The sequence below is a fragment of the Ursus arctos genome, unplaced genomic scaffold (assembly GCF_023065955.2).
Source record: "Ursus arctos isolate Adak ecotype North America unplaced genomic scaffold, UrsArc2.0 scaffold_6, whole genome shotgun sequence".
Lineage (NCBI taxonomy): Eukaryota > Metazoa > Chordata > Mammalia > Carnivora > Ursidae > Ursus > Ursus arctos.
This window is the reverse complement of record NW_026623078.1, coordinates 56,765,909-56,781,540: the sequence shown is the minus strand read 5'-3', so window position 1 is coordinate 56,781,540 and position 15,632 is coordinate 56,765,909. Positions and strand designations below refer to the sequence as shown.

At 38.4% G+C, this 15,632-nt stretch overlaps 1 protein-coding gene and 1 pseudogene across 17 annotated transcripts in view; both read right to left on the bottom strand.

Annotated features, from left to right (window-relative positions):
* Window positions 1-15,632, bottom strand: part of OXR1 (oxidation resistance 1) — a 680,801-nt gene that overhangs the window by 120,061 nt on the left and 545,108 nt on the right. Inside the window, exon 1 of one of the 17 annotated variants that reach the window (XM_026495576.4) lies at window positions 3,933-4,060. The exons of 14 other annotated variants lie outside the window; for them this stretch is intronic. In XM_026495576.4, coding sequence (XP_026351361.1) covers window positions 3,933-3,951 — 19 coding nt within the window. In that variant the 5' untranslated portion in view covers window positions 3,952-4,060. Of the gene's footprint in view, window positions 1-3,932; window positions 4,061-15,632 lie in introns of those variants that run through there. 2 more of the 17 variants (XM_048212642.2, XM_057307971.1) reach the window with 2 other exon arrangements.
* Window positions 8,665-8,811, bottom strand: LOC113253107 (small nucleolar RNA SNORA62/SNORA6 family; annotated as a pseudogene).

Here is a 15,632-nt window from a genome sequence, read left to right as displayed (position 1 = left end):
GTAGTGTTTGTCCCAGTGGGCATTAGCTTTTACCTATAATTCTCTTTCTGTGGAAGGTAAAGCTCTATTAAGTGTATGATGATGTGCAAATTCCATTTTAGTTTAAATCTTCACGTATAACAGGGCCTGGTAAATAAATAACATCGGGGACCAACAAACAGACAACGAATTAAGGTCTGGTTGCTTTGACTAGACCAAGAAACTAAAACAGACAAATGCAGAAAGCAAGTAATAACTGCTGGCAACCACCCCACCCACCTCCACCGTGTTTTCCTCTGAAAGTCAGGGGCATTAAACAAAATTCTTTGTCATACAGTGATTCCAAAATCCACTGTCAAACATACTTACATTATGTTATTTTTTTCTAAAGCCAAAGCCTTACAGTAATTTACAAATCGATTTGTCCCTTAAGTGGAAGGAACAAAGATAGGACAGGAATTTGGGAATCTAAGTAACCTCTTTTATTTTTAATGTCACGGAGGTGCTGTGGGCTGTGGTTCTGCTAATTCAATAAAGGATACAAGCTCTCTGAGACTGGCACACATTCAGCACTGGGATTCAAAATAACTAAGACTCTAATTGTTGGAAGTCCTCTGGAGAAAGCTTGCACAGTGCTCCTTGTGATTCAGTGAGTTAAGGGGTCCTATCATTATTTCCAATAATAATTAAAATGCAAAACTTACTCTCTTTAGTTCGGGGCAAATTCTTGAATTTCTCCTTCTTTCCTCTTTCTAACTTTCCATTTACACAGAATCTCATCTAAGAATGTTTTGTTTAATGTTGATGCTTAAAATTTATAATTGAACAGTACTTCATGGTTTATAAAGTACTCTCATATATATTTCATAATCAATATTTTTACTGGTTCAATTTTTTTTCTTTTTTTTTTTAAAGATTTTATTTTATTTTATTTTATTCGACAGAGATAGAGACAGCCAGCGATAGAGGGAACACAAGCAGGGGGAGTGGGAGAGGAAGAAGCAGGCTCCTAGGGGAGGAGCCTGATGTGGGGCTCGATCCCATAATGCAGGGATCACGCCCTGAGCCAGCCGAAGGCAGACGCTTAACCGCTGTGCCACCCAGGCACCCCTCAATTTTTTTTCTTACAAATTGTCCTAACAATCCTATGATGAAGAAATTATTCATATTATTTCTGTTCTTTGGATGTATAATTTGAAGCTCTGAGAAAAACTACTGGATCCCTAAGAACTCATAGTTTTAAGGAGCAGAACCATAACTTGAACCTAAGTCTTTAGTTTTAAGAACTTGTACTCTTGGGGCGCCTGGGTCACTCAGCCATTAAGCGTCTGCCTTCAGCTCAGGTCATGATCCCAGGACCCTGGGATCAAGCCCACATTGGGCTCCCTGCTCCGCGGGAAGCCTGCTGCTTCCTCTCCCACTCCCCCTGCTTCTGTTCCCTCTCACTGCCTCTCTCTCTGTCAAATAAATAACTAAAATCTTAAAAAACAAAACAAAAAAAAAAAAACAAAAAACTTGTACTCTTTCCATTTCATTACAGTTAAATTTTGGTAATTAATTTACTAATAAAATTCTCTGAGTATTTTCCAGAGGAGTTCAGTCGAGACAGTTGGTTCAAGAACAGGTAGAGTCACAGTGTGAGGGAATCAGGGTGGAGGAAGGTAGTGAGGAGAGACCAAAATTGGTTATGGATAAGCCACATAACAAAAAAAGAATACTTTAAAAATATTTGAATGTGAAATGCACGGTCTTTAGTATATTACACAAGTAATAGATCACTCTATATTTTTATTGCCATATTTCATCATATCTAAAACAGCATGTCTTATAAAATGCACCACCAAGAGAAAAAAAAGGAAAACAAAACCCTGCCAATTAAACCATCGTACACCATTGAGCATAAGATACTTTCAGATTTTAAAAAGCTAAAATGTGAAAGAAAAAAAAAAGGCCTATCTTAGAATCAAAGAAATACAGAAGTAGTAACTGCAGAGGGTATGGAAGTTCTCAAAATCAGTCATAACACAACCTCACTAGACAATCAATAAGCATATATTAAGTGCCCGTGGATGGGCACAATGAAGCAAAATGCATGGTCTAGGTGAAGAAGCTTAAGTGCTACACATGAAATATTAATTACCATCCTTCAGTTTCACAATGTTGACCACTGTTGAAGAAAACAGATCCACTTACGCAAAAAGATGTCTGAGTGTGCAAGTGTCAGAAGAGAAGGTAAAAGAGGGAGGAAGAAGGGGAGAGGAGGAAACAGTTGGGGGTGGGGACAATGGCTTGGAGGAGAGGTAGAAGAATGTAGGAGGGGTCTAGTTTAACCAGAAGCTTCACTGAAATTCAAAGGTGGTCTGAAACCTGTCTGCACTAGATCTCCTGATTATATAAACAATAATTGCCGTCCTGTTTGTGAAATGATAATTTAAAACAACAGCAGCTTTGAGAAAAGGTTGCCCACATTTTTATAACATCTATAGCTTCATGTCTAATACTGAAGATTTTTCCATTCCTCTGCATTGTTTAAATCATGAAGACAGAAAACTAGATAACTTTAATATATTTCTCAAATTTGAACTAAATATAATGATTAAATGTTGGGCAAGGCTTGGAAATCAAATTTTGTTATGACTGGTTATCAACTTCCCTGATGACTGAAAAGCTTTAGAATTTCTGATTAAAATTAAAAAGTTGCTTGAGCGGAAACTAATCATCTAAATATTTTACTTGGGCATTTTGCGTCTATCATGGTTACCATCACAAAATCTGCGTGCTGAACTGGAAAGATGAACTTAGACTGTTTCTAATTAAAAACATTTCTGTTTCTGTAATGAGAATCTCATACATAAACTGCCCTATACTGTGAAATAACTGCTTTTGAAATTACTCAAATAAAAAGAAAAGATACTCAACCTTTTAACTGTGCATTATGCTCGTAAATTTATTACTAATTTGAAAGAGATAATATCCTCAACATCATTAAGCCTCATGACCAAGTGGTAAACTATATTATACATTCTGGTGTTGTCATATAGTTGCTGTGATTGAGGGAAAACTAACCTAGTAATGGTAATTACTTCTTTGTGAAAGGCAAAATTATAAATAAATAATAATGCAGAGCAATTTCATTTTTAAAAGTCAATAATGAATTCCATCTGCTGCATGCCATTAAAAATCAAAGAGCTTACTTACACGCTTCAGATCTTTTTATATCTTTATTTCTTCTATTTAAAAGAACAGATTGATCCATCGATAATAATGTTATTTTGACTTGTTTGACCGAAACTTAAAAAAAAAAAAAAGACGAAAACCTCCTATTTCTCTCCTCATTTCTCTGGAGCCCAGAGAATTTAAAGGAATAAAATACTAAAGGAAAACAAAAACATTTAAGCAAACTGTTAAGAGGAGGGTTAGGAGAGACTGATGAAATGTATTACCAGCCTTTGAAAGGCAGAGCAGGGGTGATAAAATCTGAGCATGTGACTCGATCACTATTATTTCCCTAGCTGTGTGCAATTTTTCAGTTAAGGACAAGGTAAGACCATATGGAAACCTTACTGACAAATGATTTCCTGTGAATGAATGAAAAGAAGTCACTAACGACTTTGTTATAAATGGCCATTGGACATGAAAACAAACTCTCAATCACCATGTCTGAATCTATTTCTGAGAGTACCTCCTGATAGAATCGCACTTAGCAGCAGCACCTACAGCAAATCAGGGACCAAAAATGTGCATGCACAGAAAGTCTGTTTCATACCTTATATCAGATTTAGTATTTCAACAGAGTTTACCCCCTCCAGGCCTCCCCTACCAAACATTCCTTTCCTAGAGGCAGTAACCAACATATCCATATAGCTTATCTGGATTTTGAAAATATAACATAAAGTCAGCCTTATCTGACTTTCCAAAATGACGTGTTTAAAGTGGAGAGCACTCACACGTACCTTTGCGAGGGCAGAACATTTCTGAGGTCCTCCTCTCAAACCTATTCAGCCAGCAATATGCTGCTTTCAGGAAGAGAGGACAGGGATTGTGCTTCCCTGGGTAATACAACACTTCCTCTCCAGGAGAGTGCCCTCTCCTCCCACCCGGTGCCTGACCCCTGGTGGCAGTGTGAGAGACTCAGAAGTTCTGTTTCTGCACAGAGGAAACTGTACCCGCCTTGTGACTGGGGACTTGATCTTGGCTCACTGAGCATTTTGGAAACAGTGCCAGAATGCTCTGCATAATATGTTACTAAGTTGACCCTACAAGTCTATCGTGGAGTGAGATAAAAGAACTCAGTATCTAACTTCTGTACAGTTTCTTATCATAAAGTAAATCAATGGCATGACCACCTTTAACGAATCTCTATTATTCAGTCTTAACAGCACTAACAGTAGATTTGAGAAGCTGGGTACTAACCTAGCTGGGGTTTGTGCCTTTATAGATTTTTAAATGCTGCTGGCTCACTGTCCAAACCTGTTTGATCTTTTTCCCCCAGAACCTCCCACTGCGTCATGAGACAGTATACCTTATACTAATATTATACTATTATGGTTATTTCTTTCTGTATCTCTTCCCTTTTAGGACAAGGAGAGAGTCTGTCACAATATCCATCATGGTGCTGAACACTTAGCAATTGAGCGGATGGACAGGAGTCATAATAACTCTCTCCTTCCTACCTGACCCCCTCTTAATCCACATTCCCTGTTAGCTCTATGGAAGCAGACGGCAGCCTCGATAGCCTGACTCTCTCAGACTCCCTGCTCGTGTCCTTAAACTTCAGAATCCTGGAGAAGATTTTGGTGGACGCTTCTCTTTTATTCTCCCCTGTCTTCACACTTTTATGAGACCCTTCGATGCAGCTCACTGAGATCTACACATACAATTCTGATTTTATTTGGAGGTAGGAATCACAATCCTAGGGTGTAGAAAATGTCAGCTCAGATCCTTGCAAGTCCAAGGACTACTGGACACCAAGACAGGTGGGCTTCAGGGACAAGTTAAAAGATAGAAAGGACACTGAAAACTGTGTGCAGCATTAGCACATTGTAATGAACTGACAATGGTTATAAAGAAGGCACCGCTCATGTTACTACCAATTCAGAACATTGACACTCCATATCATAGCAAGAATACTAAGATTTTGAATGCAATACAGAACCTATAGCCTTTGCCAAGCTCTGACAGCTCCATAATAAACTATTCATTGCCTGGTGAAGCATCTCACCAAGCCAGTGATTTTTAGAGGGAAATGTTATAAACTGGCACTGTGATTCATTCTCAAATAAAATTAATGATGTCTCATCTTTTCTACGGAACTATTTTGTATCCACTACAAACTCTTTATCTGGCTCCTTTAAGAAGTCCAGCAGTATTCCTTATAAATACTATTTGATAAGACAACCTATGTAAAACCTCTAGTAAAATTCTCGGCATTCTGCTACAAGTAGGGGCTTAATAGATATTAATTTCCATTTCTTTCCTTAATGACATGGCTGGTTTAAAATAATGCTAATGATAACAGTGCCTTACATATGCTTAATGCTTTCTTATTTACAAAGTGCTTCAATTAATGCTCTCATGTTATGCACACAACCACACTAGGCGATGCTGCTTATTCTCAAAAGTTTTGCCGAGTTAGCTATGCAGAGAAAATTATTGACAGACTGTTTCCTTGCAGCTTTATACGGTGCACAAAAAGAGAGGGCAGAAGTGTTGTGACGATGCCCTGATGTTCATCTTCAAATATTTCAGCACAGCTGCAGACTCCCGGGGAAATAAGAACAGCAGGTAAAAATCAGGAAGGAATTGGCTCTTTTTAAAAGCAAGACTTCGTGTTAGAAGAAGAAACACACATACAAAAACCCTGGACAAAATATAAATGCATGGTTTTCAACATCTGTGGAATATGCAAAGGAGGGCTTTGACATTTTTATGTCTCACATAGATGGTAATGCTACCTATATTTGCATAATGTTTGAATATGAACAAGAAAGCTGCAAAAACACTTACACATTCATATCAAACACACTTGTGAACTGGGATATGACAGGTGCCTCTATAAGTAAATACATCTGTGTGCCATATCTATACAAGATATGTATTTCCCAATATTTTGTCATTTGCTCTTTCTTATTTGCTCTCATTAGGAATCTGATAGGAGTTAGACTTGACTCACTTGTCAGCTAAGTGTAGTTCTTTCAGGGTTTTGTAAGACAAACCAATCTTTTAATTGTGCTTAAACCTGTCCATTAGGCGTCTCACGAACAGTTTCCTATGAGTAGTACTGGCTCTTGGACATTCCTTTCTGCCCATCATCATCTTTGGGATCCAGCCTACTAAGAGGCTCTCATTTAAAAATGTTTCAAATGCTGTGATAATGCCACTGCTTCTACATCTCCTTTAGTTTTTATTCTAGATTCTTACTCTTAGTTTTTTCTCCATTTCCCCAGTTCACTTTTCATTTATTTTCTTTGTATCTGTTACCACAGCAGGTAGATTAATCAATTTGTGATAATGTGATTTTATTTTATATTTTGAAAGCATTTAAAAATTTTATTATGGTAAGGACATTTAGCATGAGATCTATCCTCTTACAGAAATTTAAGTGTACAATATATTATTGTTGAGTATGAAAATAACTTGACTTTAAATGTCCACGTTTGTTGGTTTATTTTTATGACATGGAGAGATCTGCTTGATTACATAATTAGAGCTTGTTGAAAGTGAACTTTTTTTTTTTTTTGAAGATGGTAGAGAAAAGACCCTTTGCTAAAGGGTTATTCATGATAAAAACTCTTTCCAAGACTTGGGTAATTTTGGAATCATGTGATCTTCCTATTTATAGATGTTAATTGTTGGCAGGTAGGATTATAAAAGTACTTTTGCTAATATCACATTACAATGCCAAGGATACAGTCTTAACCTGAGATATAAATTTTACTGGTAGTGTGTACCCTTTTCAAAATGCACTCTGCAGAAGACCAAGAACACTTTTCCTGGTCCAGAGAAAACTATTGCTTCTCTAGGAGAAAAGTTACTTATCAAGTGTTTAACTAATTTTTTTTTTTTTGAACAGAGGTGGTGTTCCTTTTTTTTTTTTTTTAAAAAAAAGATTTTATTTATCTGTTCGACAGAGAGAGACAGCCAGCGAGAGAGGGAACAGAAGCAGGGGGAGTGGGAGAGGAAGAAGCAGGCTCCCAGCGGAGGAACCTCATGTGGGTCTCGATCGGGATCACCCCCTGAGCCGAAGGCAGACGCTTAATGACTGAGCCACCCAGGTACCCCCAGAGGTGGTGTTCTTAAAAGTAATTCTGAAAACTCCTTATAGTACCACTTATCGTTCGATATGTAAAGGGTATTTTAAGTGTTAGGCTTCATGGAAAAGAAGTACCTGACACAATTCCTGTAAGTTTAGCATGCATAAAAATGCTCTCACAAAAGCAAATCACGGAGCTTGTATTTCCTGAGCACCCACGAGTTGAGGCAAGGCTGTGCTAAGCACGGGGGTTACTGTGCTGATTTAGCCGTCTGATAACACACGGCCTTTTACATTTTCTTCTTTCTTGTGAACATACTTTGAGACTAAAGAAAAGAAGTCTCTTATAGCTCTGTGCTTTTTCTCTTAGGAAAAATGCCACATATTAAGCACATTTTCCATTCTATTCTTCCCTCTGGTTACATTTCTCAGCAGTCCATACTCAGCAGTCAGTGCTTACCTCCTGGTTTGTCTGGGTTACATCAGCTAATGCAAAGGTTGCAGACTGAAGAACAGTTAAGGCTCTGGAGCCAGTGTGCCTGGGTTCAAATCTCTGTTTCTCCACCTTCCAGACATGAGGTCTGAGATCAATTATCGACCTTTCCACCTCTCAGTTTTATCATCTGTGAAACCAGGAGTTTAATACTTCCTACCTCATAGGGCTGCTATAAGGATTAAAAGATTTAATACATACACACTACTTAGAACAGTACTTGGCCTGTAATAAGTATCAATAAATGCTAGCTTATTAAATTATTATGAAGAGAGAGCTATAAAAGTATGTGTAGATATCTCACATATTGCCTACCATGTCAAGATAAGCCATGTTCATATAAGTCTTTATAATGCAAAAATTTCTTAGGATAAACTCTTCAAAACAAAGCCTGAATAAACAAACAAGCAAAAAAGTAGAATCAGACCTATATATACAGAGAACAAACATGGTGGCCAGAGGGGAGGAGAGTAGGGGGGATGGGCAAAATGGGTGAAGGGGAGGGGGAGCTACAGGCTTCCAGGTATGGAATGAATAAGTCATGGGGACAAAAGGCACAGCATAGGGAATATAGTCAATGATATTGTAACAGAGTTGCATAGTAACAGATGGTAGCTACACTTGTGAACGTAGCATATGTATGGAGTTGTTGAATGACTATGTTATACACCTGAGACTGTAACATCATGTGTGAACTATACTCAACATTTTTTAAAAAAAAACTTTTATTTCATATTTTTGTTTTACTTTTTTCTTAATTTTAATTCTAGTATAGTTAACATAGTGTTATATTATTTTCGGGTGTACAATATATTGATTTAACAATTCTATATATTACTCAGTGCTCATAACGTTAAATGTAGAGTTGTCCCCGCTCACCTCTCCTCTGGTAACCAACAGTTTGTTCTCTAGTTTTTGCTTTGTTTTGTTTTGTTTTCTTACTTGTAGTAACAATTACTATCAAACTTCACTCATTGGGCCAGAGACCCTTGTGATGTTAGTGAAAGACCTGCCCCTTGGGTAGCACACTACCTACACTTGTGAGTTCATCGGCCAGCCAAGTTTGTTCTCTATAATGGAATTCGTTTTTTGGTTTGTCTCTTTTTTCCCTCGTTTGTTTCTTAAATTCCACATATGAATGAGATCATATGGTATTTGTCTTTCTCTGACTTATTTCATTTAGCGTTATACCTTCTAGATCCATCCATGCTGTTGCAAATGAGAAGGTTTCGTAGTTTTTATGGCTGAGTAGTATTCCACGTCTTTATCCATCCATCTATCGTTGGGCACTTGGTTTGCTTCCATAATTTGGCTATTATAAATAATGATGCAGTAAACATGGGGGGTGCATATGTCTTTTTAAATTAGTGTTTTCATATTCTAAAAAAAGCTTTTCTTAACTGATTCAGAAAATTAGAAATTATCAAGAGAAGAGATGCAGAAAAGAAATAAAAGAAAAAGTACAGATCATAGTGACAAATAAGTTTTAGGCTTGATTTCAAGATCCTATAAGAATGTCTATCGAAGAAAATGAACGGTTATACACATAACAAGCTATACAGTACATGAAAATTATAATACCCTAAAAGAAATACATTAAAGTTAATGTCTGATTAAATATCTACATCAATCAATGGTGCTTTGTAGACTAATACTATATATTTTTAACTTTTTACTTTATAAATTGTTATAATTATTAATTATAAAGTTTCACTGATTATGAATAATGTACCATAAGTATACTGTCATTTCCATATGATGTTCTGCTCCAGGTTCTCTTCTGCCCTTATTTATGTTTATTTCACTTGAAAAGAGTATGCTTATCAGAAAAAAGTTTTTTTCAGCCAAATGAAGACAATCTTTAGAATTATGGACATCAAGAAGGGGAAACAGCAAAGATCAAGTAGAAGAAAATGAAAGAGAAAAATGATGAAATGATTAGAGACTGATTAATAAGAAAAGGAAATGGAATACATATCATTTTAGAAAATAATTCAAGATCTTTCAGTCATGTAAATCAATCCTGGAAAAAAGCAGTTCTCTTGAAAAAATAGAATGAACATTTTTTTTGTTTGTATATATATATATTTTTTTACCATACAAATGTATGTAAATTAAAATTATACTGTATTTGGTCTATTTAGGCCATGTGGCTAGAAACTCTTGTAAAAAATGGAATTCATGATTTTATTTTTTAAAACAATGTATTACACTTCCTGATAAAAGTCACTGCTACAGTACAAAAGCAAAATACTCTCCGTCACTATCTAAAGGCTAGAAAGGACCCTAGATTTCACCTAAGTTAATTTTGGAACAATCAGGAAAGAATAGGGGTGGAAAGGGGCAAAGAGAAGAGACTGGGGTGTCTAGGCTGTCTGACCAGCGATGCTAGTTTACACCGGACAAAGGCTTTGCTCCTGCTGTCACCTTTCTGATATCAACCGTCCAGTTCTCCAGGGTCTATCCAATTCTGGCCCAGTAATTCTCAGGGCAACATCTTTGCACTTGAGAGACTCCCTCGTGTTGTCCTTGGTCCTCAATATCCCCTTTTCCCCCAAAAATGCATGCAGTCCAGTTTGTGTTCTCAGTCTAAGGACAAAATCATGAGGACAATTAAAATTGATACCCAGACTAAATTAGACCTGACAGAGTGGATTCACTGCTCACCATCACAGGATCTGGCCCTAACAACTCCCTTCCATCCTTATCCTCTAGCTCACTCGGAGTGACACATGCAGGCCTCTTGGCTGTTCCCTGAACACACCAAGCATGCTCCTGGCCTACGGCCTTTGTGCTTGAGGTTCTCCTTTTCTTAGAATGTTCTTCCCAGACATTGGCCTGACTTTGCTTCATCATTATATTTAGGTCTCTGTTCATATACCTCTTCACTAGAGAGGGCTTCCCTGACTCCAGTACCCAAAGGAAGCACCCCATATATGCTTTCCTTTCCTGACATTTACCACTAACTGACATCATGTATTTCTATGTTTCTGAATAGTCACCCCCACTAGAATTTAAGCTCTAAGAATGTTCAAGTCCTTGCATCCAAAACGCTCTCTGGAACATTGTAGGAGGTCAATAAATATATGTCCAATGACCCAACCAGAAGTTTCTAGGCATATAACAGGTGTTCAATGAGTATCTGTGGAAAACCTTGACTGAATGAAGAGGTAAACACTTTATGCTAGTTTCAAAAACATAGTCATAATAATCCAATTTTTTTGTTATTTTGATTTTAATTTTGATTTGATCAGATCAGACTTGGAGTGTCATGAATGTTCTCTAGGGGAATGTCATTTAAGTTGAGATTTAAAGGAAGAATAAATCAGGCAAATAGGATTATGTGTTCAACAAGTAGTTGTAAGTGGGGGAAAAGGAAACTAAGTCTCAGAGCAGAGAGACTAACATGGACAAAGACTTGGCAGCTAGAGAAAGCCTCAGCTGAAAGTGAAGTGTGAAAGTAGCACGGTAAGGTAGAGGGCAAGGTAAATTCGGGCAAAGAGAGAGAAGAGATGTAAGATGAGAGAAATAAACAAGAACCAGTGCCTTCATGTGCCTTGTCAATTATACTGAGATCTCGATTTTAATCTGAGGGCAACAGGGAGACACGTAGGCTTTTAAGCAGAGCATTAAGAGATGTGAACTTTAAGAAATTATCCACAATATAGGAGATGGATTGGAGGGGGACACATCATGAATGCAAAAGACCACCTGGGAGGTGATGATTATAATCCACTGTGATACTGAAGGTGAATGCAGTGAGGACGGAAAGAGTAGATCCACTAAAGAGACTTTACAGTATTATAGGATAGAACAGGATTCCTTGAGTGATTGTAGCTGTGTTGTGCTGGTGGGGGAGATGTAGTAGGGGAGGTAGAGGAAAGAATCTAGTTTGGTAAGAGAGAACAAGGAAGCAACTCAGGTTAAAGGGGGACCTTATAAAACCAATTGTAGAAAGGTTGATTTTGAGATATCTGTGGAATATCCTAATGGATATGCTTAGTAAAGAGTTGAATTTATAGGTCTATTGTTAATTATAATCTTTCTGGCTTGAAATTTAGATTCAAGCATCATTTGTTCATAGATGTGAATTAATATTGCTTAGGATAAACGTATTCTCACTATTCTTTATCTATATTCAACTACCAATGATATTTATCCCATTTCTTTTACATTTTTCTTTCTTTCTGTGATGTTCATGTGTACACACACACACACACACACACACACACACATACACACAACGTGTATATTTGCTGAACCATCTGAGGGTAAGTTACATTCATCATGGCCCTTTGACCCTAAATGCTTATGTATACTTCCCATGAATATAGATGTTTTTTACATGACACGGAGCTGTTCTGTCAATTTCACATTGACATAATACTCTTATATGATCTGATGTCTGTATTCAAATTTTGACTACTGACCCAATAATGACTCCACACAGCATTATTAATTCTCAAGTAAAGGTCAATTTCTTCTGCTATGTTTAGCTTTCACAATTACACAAAAATCTAAGAACCACATTCAAGTAGTTGATTTTGTTTGCATTTTCCTACCTATAAAAGAAATAATAAGGTTTGAAAGGATATTTCCCTATATCACTAAAGTCCATTTCTTACAGCTTTTTATTTTTTTAAATATTTTATTTGTGTATTTGAGAGCGTGAGTGCACGTGAGAGACAGACAGCAAGCACTCGAGAGGGAGAGGGAGAAAATTGAGAGGGAGAGGGAGAAGCAGACTCCCCACTGAGAAGGAAGCCCAACATGGGGCTCAATCCCAGGACCCCGGGATCATGACCTGAGCTGAAGGCAGATGCTTAACTTAATGAGCCACCCAGGCACCCCATTTCTTAGAGCTTTCCTATTCTATGGTTCTATCATCAGAAAAGGGAAAAGGCCACCATGTGAATAAAAAAGAGTTGCCCAAATTGTCCTCGTCTGTATAGTATTTGATTTGATACTTTTAATAAATAAACAATAAAGCTTAATGTGCCAGACAACATTCTTCCTATTACTAAGATCACCTAGCTTGAGTTATATTATTTTTTTTTCTCTTCAGGAAAGTAACCAATTAGGAAAGGATGAAGCATAGTGGTGGATGGGGTACAAAGTCTATTCATAGAGTATTATTTATAATTAAGGTCACCTTTAAGAAGTATCGAAATTAGCTAGAGCTAATTCACTAGGTTGTCACTAAGAGTTCAGAGTAGGACAACACAAACCATCAGCATTCCAAACCTAGCATGACCAGAGTGGCACAATGAGAGGCTTTATTTATAGGAATCCTTTGCACCCACTTACAAAGTTGCTAAACTGGTTTCTGTTTCCTTTGTGGGTGTTTTGGTAAAAGAAGAAAAGCATGCTTTGGCTTGTCACTGAGAGTTGATCTCTAATGGAAAGGGAACAGACTTATCAGGATTATTTAACTCCACAAGTGCCCTAATTTAACATGGGTAAAAGCCACCCACTCATGGACAAATGCCCTCCTTCTCACACTACCTCTCTTTTTATGTAGATATAAGAAATCCACCATGGATTAATCTGCAAGCCATGTCGAAGGCAGAGGTTTGACAAGTCCTAGATCTTTGATTAAAAAAGTAATAATAATACATATAGCAGTCCTTAGCTGTCCACAGAAACCACCACCTAGATGACCAAACTATGATATGTTTGTCATTAGGCTACTGGAAGATTTGCCGCTAAAATACATGAACTGCAGCAAGCCTTCAGAAAACACATGCCTTAGCAACCAAGTCAAATGGCGGGGCTCCAGGGTAGTGGTAGAACTAGGGGCTTTGAAATCTGATATGTCTGAGTTTGAAGTCTCTCTGTCAGTGACTGTATAGCTTTGGCTGAGTCATACAAAGCCCTCTAGCCTCCGACTGCCTCACTAGTGAAAAAGGAGAAATAACACCTACGTGGCGGGGTATACATTAGGATTAAATGAGATAATACGCGTAAAATGTCTAAGGACAATTCTGCCAAATGGTAGGTGCTTAAAAAGAATTCCCTGAGCTCTCGGTATGCTGACAAAGCTGGATTTAATACAAAGCAGGATTGCTTTAAGGCCGAAGGTATGGAAAGGAGGGACCTGAGGCTTCCTGGGGCGGGAGGCACAAATCAGCGAAGGAAGGAACGCTTGACAGTTAGGAGGCTCTGCCTATAGTCCTGACAAGGGCACCAGACGCTTGAACTTGGAGAGCACTTGTGAGGGTGGGAAGGAGTCCGTGTTCATGTGCTCGTGCCAGGAAGAGCAGGGCCGCCCTGGCAACCAGCAGGGACGAACGATGTTTTGAGTCAAAAACGGTCACTTGAATTCTGGAGATATTTTCCGGGACACACAGAAGATTAAGGAGGAGTTTCCCAGTTTGAGCCGGACATGCGGTGCTTTAGGTTTGACAGAAAGTTCTACCTGGGGGGAGTCGGCTACGTATAGGTGAGTTGATACCCTCGCATTTGAAAGTATCCTCAAGAAAGAAGTGTAGTGAGAGGGGCGCCTGGGTGGCACAGCGGTTAAGCGTCTGCCTTCGGCTCAGGGCGTGATCCCAGCGTTGTGGGATCGAGCCCCACGTCAGGCTCCTCCGCTATGAGCCTGCTTCTTCCTCTCCCACTCCCCCTGCTTGTGTTCCCTCTCTCGCTGGCTGTCTCTATCTCTGTCGAATAAATAAATAAAATCTTAAAAAAAAAAAAAAAGAAGCGTAGTGAGAGAACAGGAAAGCTGTAGACCATGTGTATTTAGGTCAGACCTAACAACCCTGTTCTTTAAAGGCAGAGTTCCAAAACTACTGTTTGTGAAAGGTACTGAGGTGCAGCGTGGGAGGGCTTTGTGCTTATCTGGTTTTCTGGGACATTGGTCAGTTGGCATACTCTTTAACAACAAAAACCATTCAGAGAGGGTTGCTTCCTTTTTGGGGGGTTAAGAATAGCAAAAACTAACACACCCCCTGTGTGTTTACTTAGTGACAGGTACTCTGCTGTGGCAGGCAGAACAAATAACCCCTAAAAGTGTCCCTGTCCTAATCCCTGGAAGCTGTGAACATGTGACCTTACTTACATGGCAAAGAGGAATTAATTAAGGTTGCCAATTAGTTGGCCTTGAGACAGGAAATTATCCTGATGGGACCGGTGTGATCACAGGGGTTCTCATAAGTAGAGAAGGGAGACTGGAGAGTCGGTGGCTGAGTGAGGGGCTATGAGAAAGACTTGACTGGCCGCTGCTGGCTTGGAAGACGGCTGGGGGCCTCTCCAAGCTAGAAAAGGCAAGAAAATGGATCCTTCCCTAGAGTCTCCAGAAAGAAAAGCAGCCCTACCCACATGCTGACGTTAGCCTTGTGAGATGCCTTTTGGACCAGAACTATAAGATAAATTTATGTTGTTTTAAGCCACTCACTTTTTGGTAATTTGTTACAACTGCTATCGGGAAACCAATACATCTGCTAAATACTTTACATGGAGCCTCTGAGGCAGGACCTATTTTTAATCCCATTTTAGAGAAAATTAAAAAGAAGTCCTTAAGAAGCTTAGAGAGGTCCTACTCTGATGTGATACGAAAGCCCACGCTCTTAACCACTATTTTCTCACGCTCCAAATTCTTCCAAAAGATCTGGAGAGGGGCCTCAAGTTATCATCTTCCTCTCTTCTAGAAAGTTCCTCAGTATAGTTCTACTCATTCAAAGGTACTTATGTCATGGTATAATGGCACAAGAATGGATTATAATCACACCTAATAAAAACAATAGGAATCTTTTCTTGTTAGGATGACTAGTTTGTAGTGGTTGCTTTTAACCAGGAAATAAAAAGGGCCTTATCACAAATAACTAATCTCCATTCCTCGAAGCTCAGTGTTTATGTCATTTCAACCTAAATGAGAAGTAGGGCATATGGACGGGGTTTTTAGCAAGC